The following is a 19204-nucleotide window of genomic DNA, read 5'->3' as shown; positions in this document are numbered from 1 at the left end:
TCACTGAAGTGTGCTGCCAGTGGTGACTTTTTTCCTGAAAGAAATCTCTGTAGCTGCTCTCTTAACTCAACAACCCTGGCCAGGGCTCTCCCCCTTGATAGCCTCCTGACTTCCGTGTGTAAGAGAAGGCGTTTGTGCTCTGCATCCATTTCTTCACAAAGCTGCTCAAACAGATGTGAGTTAATGGCTTTTGCTTTGATATGATTTATAACTCCAACAACGCCACTCAAATGTGCTGTTAAGATCAGGAGATATTTTTCGGCTAGCCAGCATTTCCCTGTGTATGGCACAGTGTGTAGACTGGCATTCAGGAGCAACCTCTTTGACTCAGATAGTGAAACCAGACAGCCGTCCAGTCATAGCTGCAGCCCTGTCTGTGCATATTCCAACACAGAATGACCAGTCCAGTTTGCAATCATTCAAAGATTTAAATAGTTCTGCCCCAGTTGTGTTAGTTGGCAGCAGTAGTACACACAACATATCCTTGTGCACATCATCTTGAAATATATATCGCACATAAACCAGCAGTATTGCCTTGTTGTTGACATTGGTGGATTTGTCCACCTGGATAGCATGCCATGGTGACTTGTTAACCTGTTCCAACAGCTGTGCTTCGATGTCCTCCGCTATGTCATCGATTCTCCTTGAAACCGTGGTAGCTGAAAGAGAAACCTGTGCCATCTTGTTAGCTGCAGCTTCTTCCAGCAGTTCATGGCACATGTCCTTGGCAGTAGACAGAATCAATTCTTCACCAACAGTGGAAGGCTTCTTAGCCTTAGCAATACAGCTAGCCACTAAGTATGACACTCTCAGAGCAGCAGCATTTGTAGAAGTGGTGGCTCACAGCACTTGCTTCTGCCCCACTTGCTCATGTTTCTTCTACTCAAAAAAACTTAACGGTTTTGTCTGTAAGTGCAGGGTGTTTGGACTCAAGGTGCCGAAGAAGTTTTGAGGGCTTCATTGCTTCATTAGGCAGCTTGTCTTCACATATCACCGGTCACCGGTCACATTAAAGCCATATTTTATGTACAACTGGTCGTATTTTCAGTTGAAGGAAGGTTTCTTTTTTTTTCCAGTCTTAGCTTCAGCTGTCTCTACGTCATCATTGTTGGGCCTTTTATGTCCCCTACCACCTCTTCCAAAGAAACCCTCAAGCAATATTCGTTTTTTACTCATCGAGTAGTTTTAGGTTAATGACCTTGCATGCGTAATAACCTCGTGTGCGTTCAAGTCCAACAGTGGGTATGATAGGGAATGAGGAAAGGTGCAGCTGATTCGTATCGTTTCATATCTCCAAATCATATCATTTCCTCATGGCCTGGTAGCACATGTACCAGTAGCAAAGTACCAGTCTGCAGTCCGGTGGTTGGGGAGCAGTAAGGTAGATAAGTCTCCAGGTCTTGATGAAATATACCCCCAGGTTATGAAAAGGGGCATTGCTGGAACCTGAGCAATATTTTCATTTCCTCTCTAGCCACGAGCAAGGTAATACCGGCGAGTAGCTAATCTTGTTCTATTATTCAAGAAGGCAAGTAGGGATATTCATGGAAACTATAGAACAATGAGTCTCACACAGTAAGTTACTGGAGAAGTTTCTTAAGGATAGCATTTATGAACATTTGGAAAATTACAGCATGCCTGCTCAAAAGAATCTCATTGTTGTATATGGTGACATATTTATTTTGATAATAAATTTACTTTGAATTTAGAATTTTCAACTTTGGGAATTGTAGACAAATGACTTACATCAGTGATGGACAAACTATTGGAGAGGATGCTTAAAGACTGGATTTACAAGCAATTGGTGAAACATCGGGATACTTGACATGGCTTTGTGAGACTGCCTCATGAGTCTGATTGAGGAAATGACAAAAGAAATTGAAGCAGTGGTGGATGTGGTGCAGATGGATTTTAGTAAGAAATTTGACAAAGTTCCCCTGGCAGACTCATTCAGAAACTCAGAAGGCATGAGATCCCTAACAATCCAATCGCCCTACACAGCAGCTTTCAGGGATCTATGGAGTTGGATCCCAAGATCTATATGTTTCTTCACATTGCTAAGAATACTGTCATTAACCTTGTTAATGAAGCCTTCAGGGTGACTGACCAGTGACCATTCCAGACATCAGAAGTTTGCAAGGAGAGGATTTCTCTCAGGTCCACTGCTTGAGTAGAAAAAGGCAGCGACAGATCAGGGCAGCTTATTGAAGCTCTGACTGGTGACCAATCAGTGTTTGGGATTGATTAGCAAGAACAAATTAAAGGAAGATGGGGGCAAGCGCAGTGGCCTTAGTTTGAGGAGTCAGAGTTAGAGTGATGATGCTTCAGCTCTTTGAGGCTTCAGCGAAGACAGATAAAGAAAAGCTCTAGTTAAAGTTATTTGCCGTTCCCTTCTTTACATCTGCTTAATTAGGGCAGTAACGATGCCAGGCCGGGTAGTTGAATGCTCCCCTTGCGGGATGTGGAAAGGCAGGGAAGCCTCCAGTGTCCCAACTACAACTGCAAGAAGTGCTTCCAGCTAGAGCTTCGAACAATCTGTGATAAAGAGTTGGATCTGGAACTGGATGAACGTCTACTTTTTCAGGAGGCTGAAGGGGTGATAGATAAGACATATAGAGAGGTAGTTACACCAAAGTGCAGGACACAGGAAACTGGGTGATTGTCAGGAAGGGAAAAGGGGTTAAGAAGCCTGTACAGAGAACCCTTCTGGCCATCCCCCACAGAAACAGACGGATGCTGTTGTGGGGGAGGGGAAATGACCCAACGGAGGAATGTCATAGTGGTCTGTTTTCTGGCACTGAGTCTGCCTCTGTGACTCAGAAGGGAAGGGGAGAAGAAGAGGTGTGCTATGGTGATAGGGGATTCGTTCGTTAGGGGAACACAGGAGATTATGTGGGCGAGAATAAGATTCCCGGATGGTATATTGCCTCCCAGGTGCCAGTGTCTTGGAACATCTCGGATCGAGTCTTCAGCATTCTAAAGTGGGAAGGTGAACAGCCAGTGGTTCATGTAAGTACCAATGACCATGAGGTAGGGCAAGTGATGTGTTTCTGCATAAGGAGTACAGGGAATTAAGTGTTCAGTTAAAGGGTAGGACCTCCAAGGCTGAGATCTCTGGGTTGCTACCCATGCCGTTTGCTAGTGAGGCCAGAATGCGGAAGATTAAGCAGTTTAACACGTGGCTAAGGATTTGGTATAGGAGGGAGGGCATAAGATTTTTGGATTATTGGGGTCTCTTCCAGAGAACATGGAAACTGTACAGAAGGGATGGTTTGCACGTGAACTGGAGGGGGGACTAATATCCTAGTGGGAAGGTTTGTTACTGCTGCACAGTGGGGTGTAAATGAGAGTTGCAAGGGGATGGGAATCAGAAACAGTTGTGGAGGCAGATGTTGGTAAGACGTCAGGCAGAATCAGGAATCATAAGGTTAAGCATGATGCGACTAGTCTCCTGAGCTGCATATATTTCAATGCAAGAAGTACAGGGAAAGCTGGATGAGCTCAGGAAATGGATTAACGCCTGGAATTATGACGTTGTAGCCATTAGTGAGTCTTGGTTGCAGGAGGGGCAGGACTGGCAGCTCAATATTCCAGGATTAAAGGAGGAAGGGTGGTGTTACTTATCAGGGAAAATGTTACTGCAGTACTCCATCAGGACAAACTGGAGAAATCAACTAGTGAGGTGTTATGGGTGAAACTGAGAAATAAGAAAGGTATGACCAAATTAATGGGGCTATATTACAGTCCTAGGGATTTAGAGGAACAAATTTATAAAGAGATTGCACAATGAAGTAAGAAACATAAGGCAACCATGAGGAAATCGGCAGATGCTGGAAATTCAAGCAACACACACAAAATGCTGGTGGAACGCAGCAGGCCAGGCAGCTTCTATAGGGAGAAGCGCTGTCGATGTTTCGGGCTGAGACCCCTTGTCAGGACTCCTGCATTCCACCAGCATTTTGTGTGTGGTAAGAAACATAAGGTCGTTATAGTAGGTGATTTTAACTTTCCACATATTGACTGCGACTCCCAGACTGTAAAAGGGCTAGATGGGATAGAGTTTGTTAAATGTTTTCAGGTAAGTTTCCTTCATCAGTAAGTAGAAGTCCCAACGAGAGAGTGTGTGATACTTGATTTCCCATTACGGAATTATAAGATTGAATAGGTTAGGACTTCTTTCCTAGAACATAGAAGATTGAGAGGAGATTTGATAGAGGTATACAAAATTATAAGGGGTATAGATAGAGTAAATACAAGCAGGCTTTTTCCACTGAGGTTTGGTGTGACTACAACCAGAGGTCATGGGTTAACAGTGAAAGGGGAGAAGTTCAAGGAGAACATGAGGGAAAACTTCCTCGCGCAGAGAGTTGTGAATGTGTCGAATGAGCTGCCTGCACAAGTGGTGCATTTGAGCTTGATTTCAATGTTGAAGAGGAATTTAGATAGGTACATGGATAGTCAGATATGGAGGGCTGTGGTCCTGCTGCAGGTTGATAGAAGGCAGTTTAACTGGTTTTGGCATGGACTAGATGGCCAGTGGGCCTGTTTAAGTGCTATGCATACCTCTCTGTGATTCTATAAAACTCTGATTACACCACACTTGGATTTGTGTGTTCATTTATAGGAAGGATATGAAAGCTTTAGAGAGTGCTCTATAGATGCTCTGAAGGGGTATTCTCTTTGGAGCAAAAGAGGATGAGAAGAACACACAAAATGATGGAGGAACCCTGCAGGTCAGGCAGCATCTATGAAAATGAGTAAACAATTGAGTTGAGAACTGGATAGGAAGATTTCAGATTAAAAAGGTGAGTTGAGTGGAAAGGGGACAAGCTGGAAGGTGAATAGGTGAAGCCAGGCGGGAGGGAAAGGTAAATAGCTAGAGAAGGAATCTAATCAGAGAGGAGCGTGAACTATAGGAGAATGGGTAGAAAGGGAGCACCAGGGCACTTGATAGGCAGGTGAGGAGAAGAGATAAGAGGCCAGAGTGGAGAACAGAAGAAAAAGGAAGGGGATAGGAAAGTTTACTTGAAGGAGAAATCAATGTTCATCATTAGTTTGGAAGCTACCTAGAGGGAACATGAGTTGTTGCTCCTCCATCCTGAGAGTGGCGTCATTATGACAAAAGAGGAGGCCATGGACTGACATGTTGGAAAGGGAATAGAAACACAAATTAAAATGCTCGACTCCTGAGAAATTCTGCTTTTTGCCATTGAAGCAAAGGTCCTCAACAAAGTAGCCCATGATTAATGTTGGGTTTCACCACTGTAGAGGAGACCACATCATGAGCACCAGATACAAAGGACAATCCCAACAGATTTGCAGTTGAAGTGTTACCTCACCTGAGGTGACTTGATAAAGGTATAAAAGATGATAAGAGGCACAATGGAGTGGACAGCCAGAGACCTTTTCCCAGGGTGGAATAGCTAATAGGAGGTGCATAATTTTAAAATGATTCTAGTAAAGTACAGATGGGGGTGGATGTCCAATATAGGTTTTTTACACAAGAAGTGGTAGGTTCATGGAATGCGCTGCCAGGGGTGGTAGTAAAGCCAGATAATTAGGGACATTTAAGATGCACTTAGAAAGGCACATGGGTGAAGGAAAAATGTAGGGCTCTGATAGAAGGAAGAAGTGTTAGATCAGGGGTTCCCAACCTGTTCTGCCTCAGTCCCCTACCATTAATTGGGGGAATCAGTGGACCCCAGTTTGGGAACCACTGAGTTAGTTCGATATAAAGGTCAGCGCAGCATCATGGGCTGAAGGGTCCGTACTGTTCTGTGTTCTATAAACAGAACATTTATCCATAGACTGAAGTCCATGGTAGGTCAATTCATGTAACTTCTTTCCAATTAGAATACTTTTTTTTTGCTACGCTACCACCCTGTAATACCCTCAGAAAATGGTTAATTTGCTTTCAATTCTATGAGCTTTAAGATTACTCCTTTGAGGATTCTTAATTAAGTTTTTCCTCATTGATTATATGAAGTGCATAATTGAACGTTTCCAGTCCACTTCTGTAGTTTCCCCAAATAATCTAGTTGGTCTTCAGACATTATTTGTCTTCTGCATAACTATTTATACTTCTTTTGATACCATGAGAGTAGCTAGGTTTTTTAATTGTTGTCCATGTGCTTATTATTCTACAGTTCATGCGGTTCACATTGCTCCCACCACCTCCACTCGTGTATTCTACATCAGTGTTGGAGTGTGTTGTGCAGTCATATTCCTGGTGGCAATTATATTAGCTGTGCTGCACCTGCATAGCATGAAAAGAGTGGAAATTGATGATAGGTGAGTGAATTCCAGCTTAATCATGTGGAAAATGTGTCTTTCAAAGCATGAGGATAAAACAATCAGTTCTATTTTAAGTGTGAATACAGGCATCAGTCTTTTTTGTATTCTGTCGGTTGTAACTTCAATAGTGATGTGGGTTAACTGAGAGGAATTGCTTTTGCCCACCTAAAACAGGGATGATACTTTCAGTAGCGATAGTACATGGTATTAGATTTTCTTCCACAAAAAAATGGCACTCTTTTTTGGTAAGTAGGAAGCTTTGTGATAACCTCGCTGAAGAATACGGGTGTTTCATCTTTAATTTCATTTTGGAAAATCATCTGCCTAATTTAACTTTACCTCTGTTTCTTTCATAGATAAACACCAATGATTCTGCAGATGCTGGAAATCTTAAGCAGCACATACAAAATGCTTGAGGAATGCAGCAAGTTAGCCAGCATCTACTGAGGGGAATAAATGGAATTTTGGCCTGAGATTTTTCATCAGGACTGGAAAGGAGAAGCTAATAAGCTTCAAGCTTCTACTCCCTTCCTTTGCTATCTTGATAAAGAGTCTAGGCCTGGAACATCAATTAATTCCTCTTCACGTTTTGATTCAGACATCTTTCCCCTTCTTTCTTTGTCCTGAAAAATGCCCAAAACATCAATTGTTTACTCCTTTCCATAGATGCTGCCTGAAATGTTGAGTTCCTCCAGCATTTTCTGTTTATTGCTTTGGATTTCCAGCATCTGCAGACTTTCTCATGTTTCTAATGTTCAAAGTTCCTTTCCTGTCCTTTATTGACTCCAACTTAATTTCTCCTACTCCATATCTTAAGATGACTAATGTGTTAAATGTTGCAAAATAATGATATCTGTCTCATGATGGAAAATCAGTGAATATCATCATATGTGGTAACAAATGGTTATTTAACTGAGAGAAAGTTAGTATGATCCAGTGACATGTTTAAATCTTGACGCCATTGCTAAGGAATAATTTATTGAAATGAACATTAAAATTATTTTGAAAAATAAAGCTGCTGCATTTAATGATGAACAGTAAAAGTACCATGTGGTTATGAACCAATGTGCTCCTTCTATGGAGAATCTAGAGTTCACTGACTTAGAAAGGATACCAAGATGCAGATTGATTTTTAAATCGCAAGTCTTTGGAACTCATTTTCAAAGAATTGTAATATTAAATTCACTACTGCCCCAAGGTATGTAATATATCCTCATAAGATTATGAGGTGCTGCTTGTAATGTACATCCTTCGAGCAGTGTAAGAGATCAAATACACAGATTGAAGAATTCAAGTGGCAGGCCACTAAAGGTCACCATTGTGATCACCTAATCTGCTTTGGTTTTTCCGATGTTCATATGTCAGATTATGTCATGGGATGTCATAACTTGGGCTTTGTAACCTAGGAAGAACTTGTAGTGCACTTGGTGCTCACAGTGGAGGTTCTGCATAGGAGAGACCAAACACAGTTTGGCACTCAGTATTTCAGGTACCCATTTTTTTCTGCACAGTTGTTCCACTGCTTTAAATTGAATTTTTATGTCTTCAGTCGAACTGCTGTTTTTTAAACTAACTGTTAACATGACTATTATCAAAAAAACTGTTCTGATGCATTTTACATATTCCATCCCTTCCAAACTCTGCACTACAGCAATTCCAGTTGATAATGGCGAGCTTATAATGTCGCTTGCTATAATAATCATTTTATTCTAATTTGTCTACATAAATGCTACACCATCTTCTATTAACTTCTGGGCAACCTGTAGTATAGCCCCAGCAAAATGATCACCTCTTTCTTATGTCAAAGTTCTCCCCACATGATTATATTTGAAGATCCTTCCTGGATCTGCTTACCACATTCTGCATTGATATTCTCCCTATGCTATTGGTGTTTGGGATTCAGGAAAACCCCAGGTCATTTTACAAGTTTATGAAAAACAGGAGGATGACTCAAGTTAGTATAGGAACAAATGGGAATAGAAGAACAAATGAGTCTGGAATTGGTCAAGATAGGGGAGGCCATTAACAAAAACCACTTCAATGTTCACCATTGAGTGGCACCTTGATGTTTGTGAGAACAATGGAAATCAGGCCAGAATGCTTGAACATATCAATGTTAAGAAAGAGGGTGCTGGAACTTATGAATAACAATGGGATAACTTACTGGCACAGGATAGGATACATCCTGTGTTACTATGCGAAGCGAGGGAAGAGATCATTTTGCCTTTGGCAATTATCTTTGCGCTCTCACTGGCCATAGGATTAATACCAAATGTTTGGTGGGCGGAAAATGTAGGGATAACCCAGAGAATATTAGACCAGTGAGTCATAGAAAAATAGAAAACCCACAGCACAGTACAGGCCCTTTGGCCCACAAAGTTGTGCCGAACATATCCCTACATTAGAAAATACTAGGCTTACCTATAGCGCTCTATTTTTCTAAGCTCCATGTGCCTATCGAAAAGTCTCTTAAAAGACCCTATTGTATCCACCTCCACCACCGTTGATGGCTGTCCATTTCATGCACTCTCCACTCTTTGCATGAAAAGCTTACCCCTGACATCTCCTGTCTACCTACTCCCCAGCACCTTAAACCTGTGTCCTCTTGTGGCAACTATTTCAGCCCTGGGAAAAAGCCTCTGACTATCCACACAATCAGTGCCCCTCATCATCTTATACATCTCTATCAGGTCACCTCTCATCCTCTTTTGCTGCAAGGAGAAAAGGCCGAGTTCACTCAACCTATTCTCATAAGGCATGCTCCCCAATCCTGGCAACATCCTTGTAAATCTCCTCTGCACCCTTTCTATGGCTTCCACATCCTTCCTGTAGTGAGGCAACCAGAACTGAGCACAGTACTCTAAGTGAGGTCTGACCAGGGTCCTATATAGCTGCAACAGTACCTCTCGGCTCCTAAATTCAATTCCACGATTGTACATCGTATGGCTTCTTAACCACAGAGTCAACCTGCGCAGCTGCTATGAGCGTCCTATGGACTTGGTCCCCAAGATCCCTCTGATCCTCCACACCAGAGGTCACCAACCTTTTTTGCACCGCAGACCAGTTTAGTATTGACAATATTCTTGCGGACCGGCCTGGGGGGGGGGGGGGGGTGGTGGGTGGGGGGGGGCGCAATGTGGATGTTAATATCGACTGGAATATAGGTGATAAGTCAACTATGTCACTTATAAAAGGTTAATATACTCAATTTCATTTTTAAAAGGGTTTATCTAACGAATTTAATATTAAACACACAGCGCATATTTTCCTAGTATGAACATATAAAATCATTGCAACACCCCAGTGAGAGGACAAGGAGGTCCCCATACCGGGGCCTCAACAGTCGCAGTCCGGAGAGAGCGAGGATTGCGACAGGGTGCCTGCCCGCCCACCCCTGTAGGTAGATAGGATCTATCGGCCAACAAAAGTTTGGCTCGAGGGATGACTTTCACTAGATTGCAATGAGGTAGCTGCTCTACTACTTACGAAACCCTGAGCCCAAATTAGGTCGTCTGCGAATATTTTAGCACCGGGTTCCCCACGAACATTCAGTGTGCTAAACAAGTTTAGAGGCGGCACCCATCTGTCCGTGCTCCAGGCCAGTAGCAATGGCACTTCCCGCCGGCCGCATGAGGCAGCCAGTTACCCAAGGCCAACCTGTGATCCTTGGCACTAGGGTATCACTGCATTTTGGCGACTGATGACCTCGCATGTGTAGTGACCTTGCATGCGTTCAAGTTCAGCAGTGGGCGGGACAGGCAATGAGGAAAGGTGCAGCTGACTCATGTTGTTTCATATTGACAAATCATTTCATTTCCTCGCGGCTCGGTAGCACGTGCTTTATGGCCTGGTACCGGTCCACAGCCCAGTGGTTGGGGACCACTGCTCCACACTGCCAGGCTTCTTACCATTAATGTTATATTCTGCCATCATATTTGACCTACCAAAATGAACCACTTCACACTTATCTGGGTTGAACTTCATCTGATCTTCCACTTTTCAGCCCAGTTTTGCATCTCATCAATGTCCCGCTGTAACCTCTGACAGCCCTCCACATTATCAACAACACCTCCACTCCAACCTTTGTGCCATCAGCAAACTTACTAAACCCATCCCTTCACTTCCTCATCCAGGTCATTTATAAAAAAAAATGAAGAGTAAGGGTCCCAGATCAGATTCCTGAGGCACTCCACTGGTGATGGACCTCCATGCAGAATATGACCCGTCTAAAACCACTCTTTGCTTTCTGTGGGCAAGACAGTTATGTACACAAATCACAAAGCAATGTCCCCTTGGATCCCATGCCTCTTTACTTTCTCAATAAGGCTTGCATGGGGTACCTTATCAAATGTCTTGCTGAAATCCATATACACTACATCTACTGCTCTTCCTTCATCAATGTGTTTAGTCACATCCTCAAAAATTTCAATCAGGCTGTTAAGGCACGACCTGCCCTTGACAATGCAATGCTGACTACTCCTAATCATACTATACCTCTCCAAATGTTCATAATTGCTGCCTGTCAGGATCTTCTCCATCAACTTATCAACTACTGACGTAAGACTCACTGGTCTATAATTTCCTGGGCTATCTCTACTCCCTTTCTTGAATAAAGGAACAAGTTCCGCAACCCTCCAATCCTCTAGAACCTCTCCCATCCTCATTGATGATGCAAAGATCATTGCCAGAGGCTCAGCAATCTCCTTCTTCAGCTCCCACAGTAGCCTGGGGTACATCTCATCCGGTCCTGGCGCCTTATCCAACTTGATGCTTTCCAAATCTCCAGCACATCTGCTTTTTTAATATCTTCATGCTCAGGCTTTTCAGTATGCTGAAAGTTATCACTACAATCACCAAGATCTTTTTTCATAGTGAATACTGAAGTAAAGTATTCATTAAGTACCTGTACAATGTCCTGGGTATGTTACTCAAAATGGCCTCGTTGGTTTGTTACAAGTAGGAATGTTTCTTTGTCGGATAAGTGTTTCTCTTGCCGTTGTTTCACTTTAGAATGGCTGATATGGTAATTGTCTTCATTTGTTAATCAATGGGGAATGTCATTGTGTCTTGTGATGCTGGGAACTTGGGGGAGGGGTTTTCGCGGGTTTTTTTGGGAGAGGAGAGGAAGACGCTGAGGAAGGTGGACGTGTGCTGGACTGCTCGTAAGACCACCGGGGTGGTCCCAGGTGCGACGGCCGGATGGGTCGATTGGTTCGTGGATTGAGCTCCAACGAGTGCACTAAACAGACTGAACTTTGATAAGTTGGCGCCTTTTGTTTTTTTCCTTGTATATATATATATATATATATATTGTATTGCCTACTATTTTTTTAATTTTAGTAAACTCTTTAAAGTGTATTTCATAACGGTATTTGTTGTGGGTTTGATACTGTTGGTGGGCGCGAGGCATTAACTCGATTCTCACAGCACCTGTGTGTACGGGAGGTGGGTTGCAGAGTGGCTGGATCTCCTTTTTCCCCTAGACATATACCAGCCTGTGGGTAAGTGTTACATACCTCTGCTATTTCGTCCAGTTCCATACATACTTTCCCGCTGTCACACTTCATAGGTCCTATTCTTTTACATCTTATCCTCCTGCTCTTCACATACTTGTAGAATTCTCTGGGGTATTCCTTATTCCTGCCCACCAAGGCCTTCTCATGGCCCCTTCTGGCTCTCCTAATTTCCTTCTTAAGCTCCTTTCAATTAGCCTTATAATCTTCCAGATCTCTAACATTACCTAGCTCTCTGAACCATTCATAAGCTTTTCTTTTCTTCTTGACTAAGTTTATTACAGCCTTTGTACACCACGTTTCCTGTACCCTACCATAACATCCCTGTCTCATAGGAACATACTTATACAGAACTCCACACAAATATCCCCTGTATATTTGCCACAGTTCTTCCGTACTTTTCCCTGACAACATCTGTTTCCAATTTAGGCCTCCAATTTCCTGCCTTATAACCTCATAATTCCCCTTACTCCAATTAAACGCTTTTCTAACTTGTCTGTTCCTATCTCTCTCCAATGCTATTGTAAAGGAGATCGAATTATGATCACTATCTCCAAAATGCTCTCCCACTGAGAGATCTGACACCTGACCAGGTTCATTTCCTAATACCAAATCAAGTATAGCCTCTCCTCTTGTAGGCTTATCTATATATTGTGTCAAGAGAGCTTCCTGTACACACCTAACAAACTCTACCCCATCTAAACCCCTTGCTTTACAGAGATGCCAATCGATATTTGGGAAATTAAAATCTCCCATCATGACAACTCTTATTATTACACCTTTCCAGGATGTTTCCCTATCTGCTCTTCGGTATCCCTGTTACTATTGGACGGTCTATAAGAAACACCTAGTAAAGTTATTGACCACTTCCTGCTCCTAACCTCTACCCACAGAGACTCCGTAGACAATCCCTCCATGGCGTCTGCCTTTTCTGCAGCCATGCCACTTTCTCTGATCAACAGTACAATGCCCTCACCTCTTTTGCCTCCCTCCCTGTCCTTTCTGAAACATCTAAAACCCGGGAACTGAAGGAACCATTCCTATCCCTGAGCAATTCAAGTTTCTGTAATGGCCACCACATCATACCTCCAAGTACTGATCCACGCTGTAAGCTCATCCGCTTTGTTCACAACACTCCTTGCGTTAAAATAGACATACATCTCAAATCTTCGGTCTGAGTGCATCCCTTCTCTAATACCTGCCTATCCTCTCTCTCACCCTGTCTACAAGCTTTCTCTATTTGTGAGCCAACCTCTTCTTCCATAGTCTCTTCAGTTCGGTTCCTACCCTTCAACATTTCTAGTTTAAACTGTCCCTAGTAGCATTAGCAAACCTCCCCACCAGGATATTGGTCCCCTTGGAATTCAAGTGCAACCCATGCTTTTAGTACAGATCACACCTGCTCCAAGAGGTCCCAATGATCCAGAAACCTGAATCCCTGCCTACTGCTTCAATCTCTCAGCCACGCATTTATCCTCCACCTTATTATATTCTTATTCTCACTGTCGCGTGGCACAGGCAGTAACCCCGAGATTACTTCCTTTGCAGTTCTACTTCTCAACTTTCTTCCTAACTTCCTGTAGTCTTTTTTTCAGGACCTCTTCCCTTTTCCTACCTATGTCATTGGTATCAATATGTACCACGACTTCTGGCTGTTCTCCCTCCCACCACAGGATATCTTGGACGGGATCCGAAACATCCCAGACCCTGGTATCTGGGAGGCAAACTACCATCCGAGTTTCTTTCCTGCGTCCACAGAATCGCCTGTCTGACCCTCTAACTATAGAGTCTCCTATCACTACTGCCTTCCTCTTCCCTTCTGAGCTACAAGGCCAGAATCCGTGCCAGAGACTCAGCCACTGCTGCTTCCTCCAGGTAGGCTGTTCCCCTCCCCCCCCCCCCCCGCAACAGTACTGAAACAGGAGTACCTATTGTCAAGGGGTACAGCCACTGGGGTGCTCTCTTCCCTTTCCCCTTCCTGACTGTGATCCACCTGTCTCTCTCCCATGGTCCGGTGTGACCACCTGCCTATGACTCCTTGCTAACACCTCCTCGATCTCCCTGACTGGACGAAGGCCATTGACCTGTATCTCCAATTCCCTAATTTGGTCCCTCACGCTGCAGCTCGATACACCTGGTGCAGATCTGGCCGTCCGGGGTGTTGGGAGCCTCAAAGATCCCGCACATCTGACACCCAGCACAGAAAACTGTCCTCACACACATGACCTCCTTTCCTCAATTAATACAGTCAAAGGTCGTAGCGGCCATTGTTGGAGTGGACTGAGGCAGAGTGGGTCGGCTTTAGCTCAATTAGGCTTCAGCGAGAACAGGCAGAGATGAGGTTTGAATGGGGCACGACTGCGCAAGCGCGTGAAAGTCAGCCCATGAGGCAGCAGGAGAATTTAAATAGCGAGCAGAGGCTGAGTACGAGCTTCACTGCAGGTGAGGTAAGGCCGGGTAAGCTCCTTTAATTAATCTAATTAGCTTAGGAGTAGGTAATGGAGGCAGCAGTTAGGGCAGTTGAGTGCTCTGTTTGCAGTATGTGGGAAGTCAGGGTGAGCACAGCTGTCCCTGATGACTACACCTGCAAAAGGTGCATCAGCTGCAGCTCTTGACAAACCGTGTTAGGGAGCTGGAGCTGGATGAACTTCGGATCATTCAGGAGGCAGAGACAGAAATAGACAGGAGTTTCAGGGAGATAGTCACCCCTAGGAGTCAGGAGACAGGTAGTTGGGTGACTGTCAGGAGAGGGAAGGGGAATAGACAGGAAGAGCTGAGCACCCCTGTGGCCATTCCCATCAACAATAAGTATACTGTTTTGGATACTGTTGATCGGGATGACGACCTACCAGGGACAAGTTGCAGTGGTGGCGTCTGGCGCCGAGACTGGACCCTCATCTCAGAAGGGAAGGAGGGAAAAGAGGAGAGCAGTAGTGATAGGGGATTCGATAGTTAGGGGGACAGATAAGAGTTTCTGTGGAAGAGATCGAGTATCCCGGATGGTCTGTTGTCTTACTGGTGCCAGGGTCCGCGATATCTCAGATTGAGTTCTCTTTCTTTCTTTCCTTCTTTCTTTCCTTCCTTCCTTCCTTCCTTCCTTCCTTCCTTCCTCCCTTCCTTCCTTCCTTCCTTCCTCCCTTCCTTCCTCCCTTCCTTCCCTTCCTTCCCTTCCTTCCCTTCCTTCCCTTCCTTCCCTTCCTTCCCTTCCTTCCCTTCCTTCCTTCCCTCCCTCCCTTTCTTTTCATATATAAAAAAACATATCATAATATTGAATAGGTTATAAGTGCACTAGACTTGAAGTTGAATTAGTAATAAGATAACAATATCTTCAACAATCTTCAAAAATTCTGCAACATAACACATAGTTCAACTTGTACTAGGAGACCGATATTCTTCGATGAATTTCTTCGCTTCTTCCGGAGTATTAAAGAAGCGCTGACTGTCGTCACTCAATGTAATTCTGAGATTCGCTGGGTATCTTAAAGCTTGTTTAAGTCCAATCAAATGAATCTCTGCCATCACTGGTTTAAAAGCGATTCTCGCCTTCATCACATCAAATGAATAATCTTCAACAATACGAAACTTGTTGTTTCTGTGAGAAATCATACCTTTCTGACGAGCTAATCGGTTTAAAAGCTCTTTCTCCCGAGGATAATGGAGGTGAACAATCACAGCTCGTGGCTTGTCTCTCGAGATCAAAAATCTCGAAACTCTGTGGGCACGATCAATAGTAGGTTTAGCCCGCAAAGCGACCTCACCAAAAATTTCCCACAATAAGTTAGAGAAATATTCAGTTAAGTCACCAGACTCAACATTTTCGGGAAATCCGATAATTCGCAAGTTTTGTCTGCGAGATCGGTTTTCAAGATCGGTGATTTTAAACTTATTCTGCTCCACTATTTTAGCGGTTGACCGTACCTTCTTCTCCAAAGTTTCAATAGTACGTATTTTTTCACAAATTAACTTGTCAAGAGCCGCAAACTTTTCTTCATGCCGTTCAATAGCTGCTGCCTGCGATTGAAGCTTGGTATCAAACGATCTAACGACTTCTTCAAGCTCAGACATTTTCGCAGTAAGCTTATTTTCCAGACTTGCAAGTTTAGTATCCAGTTTAGTATCCAGAAGACTGGAAATTGCCTCAAGAGATGGAGGGTCTTTAGACGATTTCTTAGATACACACATTTTAAGTTTGAAAAGATTAAATCAAGTATTAGTTTAGAAAAGAAGTAAATCGTAAATATCAACCCAGTAATTAAGTGTGAAAAGATTTGATTAAAGGGTGATTATAGTTTAAAAAATGAAGAGCGCCTAAAAGGCAGATGTCTATGTCGCCATCTTGAAACTCCACCCCCCGAATTCTCAATATTCTCAAGAGGGAGGGTGAGCAGCCGGATGTCGTGGTCCATGCGGGGACCAATGACACGGGTAGGAAGAGTGAAGAGGTCCTGAAAGCTGAGTTTAAGGAGCTAGGTGCCAAGTTAAAGGACGGGACCTCTAGGATAGCAATCTCAGGATTGCTACCAATGCCACGTGCAGGTGGGTATAGAAATAGTAAGATAATGCAGATCAACACGTGGCTAAAGACATGGTGTAGGAGGGAGGGCTTCAGATTTATAGATAATTGGGCAGTTTTTCAGGGAAGGTGGGACCTGTTCCGGAGAGACGGTTTACATCTGAACTGGAGGGGGACAAATATTTTTGCAGGTTTGCTAGAGAGGCTCCAGTGGATTTAAACTAGATGTGAGGGGGGAGGGGAACCAGAGTGTAGGAACAGATATATGGGAGAAAGAAGAAAAAGAAGACAGTAGTTTTTGTATTGTTAGAGATAAACAGAGAGGAAGAGGTGGAGAATTTCTTAAATGCATTTATTTTAATGCTAGGAGCATTGTAAGAAAGGTGGATGAGCTTAGAGCATGGATTGATACCTGGAAATATGATGTTGTAGCTATTAGTGAAATGTGGTTGCAGGAGGGATGTGATTGGCAAAAAAATGTTCCTGGATTTTGTTGCTTCAGGTGCGATAGAATCGGAGGGACAAGAGGGGGAGGTGTTGCGTTGCTTGTCAGAAAATATTATAGCTGTGCTCTGGCAGGATAGATTAGAGGGCTTGTCCAGGGAGGCTATTTGGGTGGAATTGAGGAATGAGAAAGGTGTAGTAACACTTATATGGGTGTATTTTAGACCACCTAATGGGGAGCGAGAAATGGAGGAGTAAATTTGCAAGGAGACTGCAGATATTTGTAGTAAGCACAAGGTTGTGATTGTGGGAGATCTTAATTTTCCGCACATAGACTGGGAAGCTAATACTGTAAAAGGGATGGATAGTTTGGAGTTTGTAAAATGTGTGCAGGATAGTTTTTTGCAGCAGTACATAGTGGTACCATCTAGAGAAGGGGCAGTGTTGGATCCTCTGTTAGGGAATGAAATAGGTCAGGTAACAGAGGTATGTGTTGGGGAGCACTTCAGGTCCAGTGATCACAATGCCATAAGTTTCAGTATAATTATGGAGAAGGATAGGACTGGACCAGGGTTGAGGTTTTTGATTGGAGAAAGGCTAACTTTGAGGCAAAGCGAGAGGATTTAGAAGGAGTGGATTGGGACAATTTGTTTTATGGGAAGGGTGTAATAGAGAAATTGAGGTCTTTTAAAGGTGAAATTCTGAGGGTACGGAATCTTTATGTTCCTCTTAGTTTGAAAGGAAAGGTTAAAAGTTTGAGAGAGCCATGGTTTTCAAGGGATATTGGAAACTTGCTGAGGAAAAAGAGAGATACCTACAATAAATATAGGCAGCATGGAGCAAATGAGATGCTCGAGGAATATAAGGAATGTAAGAAGAATCTTAAGAAAGAAATTAGAAAAGCTAAAAGAAGATACGAGGTTGCTTTGGCAAGTAAGGTGAAAATAAATCCAAAGGGTTTCTACAGTTATATTAATAGCAAAAGGATAGTGAAGGAGAAAATTGGTCCCTTAGAGAATCAGAGTGGACAGCTATGTGTGAGCCAAAAGAGATGGGAGAAATTTTGAACAATTTCTTTTCTTCGGTATTCACTGAGGAGAAGGATATTGAATTGTGTAAGGTAAAGGAAACAAGTAGGGAAGTTATGAAAGCTATGACGATTAAAGAAGAGGAAGTACTAGCGCTTTTAAGGAATATAAAAGTGGATAAATCTCTGGGTCTTGACAGGATGTTCCCTAGGACCTTGAGGAAAGTTAGTGTAGAAATAGCAGGGGCTCGGACAGAAATATTTCAGATTTCATTAGAAATGGGTATGGTGCCGGAGGATTGGCGTATTGCTCATGTTGTTCCATTGTTTAAAAAGGGTTCTAAGAGTAAACCTAGCAATTATAGGCCTGTCAATTTAACATCAGTGGTGGGTAAATTAATGGAAAGTATTCTTAGAGGTGGTATATATAATTATCTGGATAGACAGGGTCTGATTAGGAGCAGTCAACATGGATTTGTGCATAGAAGGCCATGTTTGTCAAATCTTATTGCATTTTTTGAAGACGCTACGAAGAAAGTTGACGAGTGTAAAGCAGTGGATGTTGTCTATATGGACTTCAGTAAGGGCTTTGACAAGGTTCCACACGGAAGGTTAGTTAGGAAGGTTCAATCGTTAGGTATTAATATTGAAGTAGTAAAATGGATTCAACAGTAGCTGGATGGGAGATGCCAGAAAGTAGTGGTGGATAACTGTTTGTCAGGTTGGAGGCCGGTGACTAGTGGTGTGCCTCAGGGATTTGTACTGGGTTTAATGTTGATTGTCAAATACATTAATGATCTGGATGATGGGGTGGTAAATTAGATTAGTAAGTATGCAGATGATACTAAGATAGGTGGCATTGTGGATAATGAAGTAAGATTTCAAAGTTTGCAGGGAGATTTAGGTCAGTTAGAAGAGTGGGCTGAGCGATGGCAGATGGAGTTTACTGCTGTTAAGTGTGAGGTGCTCCATTTTGGTAGGCATAATCCAAATAGGACATACATGGTAAATGGTAGGGCATTGAAGAATGCAGTAGAACAGAGTGATCTAGGAATAATGGTGTATGGTTCCCTGAAGGTGGAATCTCATGTGGATAGGGTGGTAAAGAAAGCTTTTGGTATGCTGGCCTTTATAAATCAGTGCATTGAGTATAGGAGTTCGGATGTAATGTTAAAATTGTACAAGGGATTGATAAGGCCAAATTTGTAGTATTGTGTAAGTTCTCGTCACCAAATTACAGGAAAGATATCAACAAAATAGAGAGAGTACAGAGAAGATTTACTAGAATGTTACCTGGGTTTCAGCACCGAAGTTACAGTGAAAGATTGAGCAAGTTAGGTCTTTATTCTTTGGAGTGTAGAAGGTTCAGGGGGGACTTGATAGAGGTATTTAATATTATGAGGGGGATAGATA

General features: G+C 43.1%; 1 protein-coding gene across 2 annotated transcripts in view; it reads left to right on the top strand.

The window, feature by feature from the left end:
* ryk (receptor like tyrosine kinase) overlaps nt 1-19204 on the top strand; it is a 294692-nt gene that overhangs the window by 113289 nt on the left and 162199 nt on the right. For both annotated transcript variants that reach the window (XM_059951330.1, XM_059951322.1), the window contains exon 6: nt 6147-6291. In XM_059951330.1, coding sequence (XP_059807313.1) covers nt 6147-6291 — 145 coding nt within the window. The remainder of the gene's footprint in view (nt 1-6146; nt 6292-19204) is intronic.

The sequence above is a fragment of the Hypanus sabinus genome, chromosome 2 (genome assembly GCF_030144855.1).
Source record: "Hypanus sabinus isolate sHypSab1 chromosome 2, sHypSab1.hap1, whole genome shotgun sequence".
In the NCBI taxonomy this organism is placed as follows: domain Eukaryota; kingdom Metazoa; phylum Chordata; class Chondrichthyes; order Myliobatiformes; family Dasyatidae; genus Hypanus; species Hypanus sabinus.
Note: the sequence above shows the minus strand (reverse complement) of the source record. Positions and strands in the feature narration are given on the sequence as shown.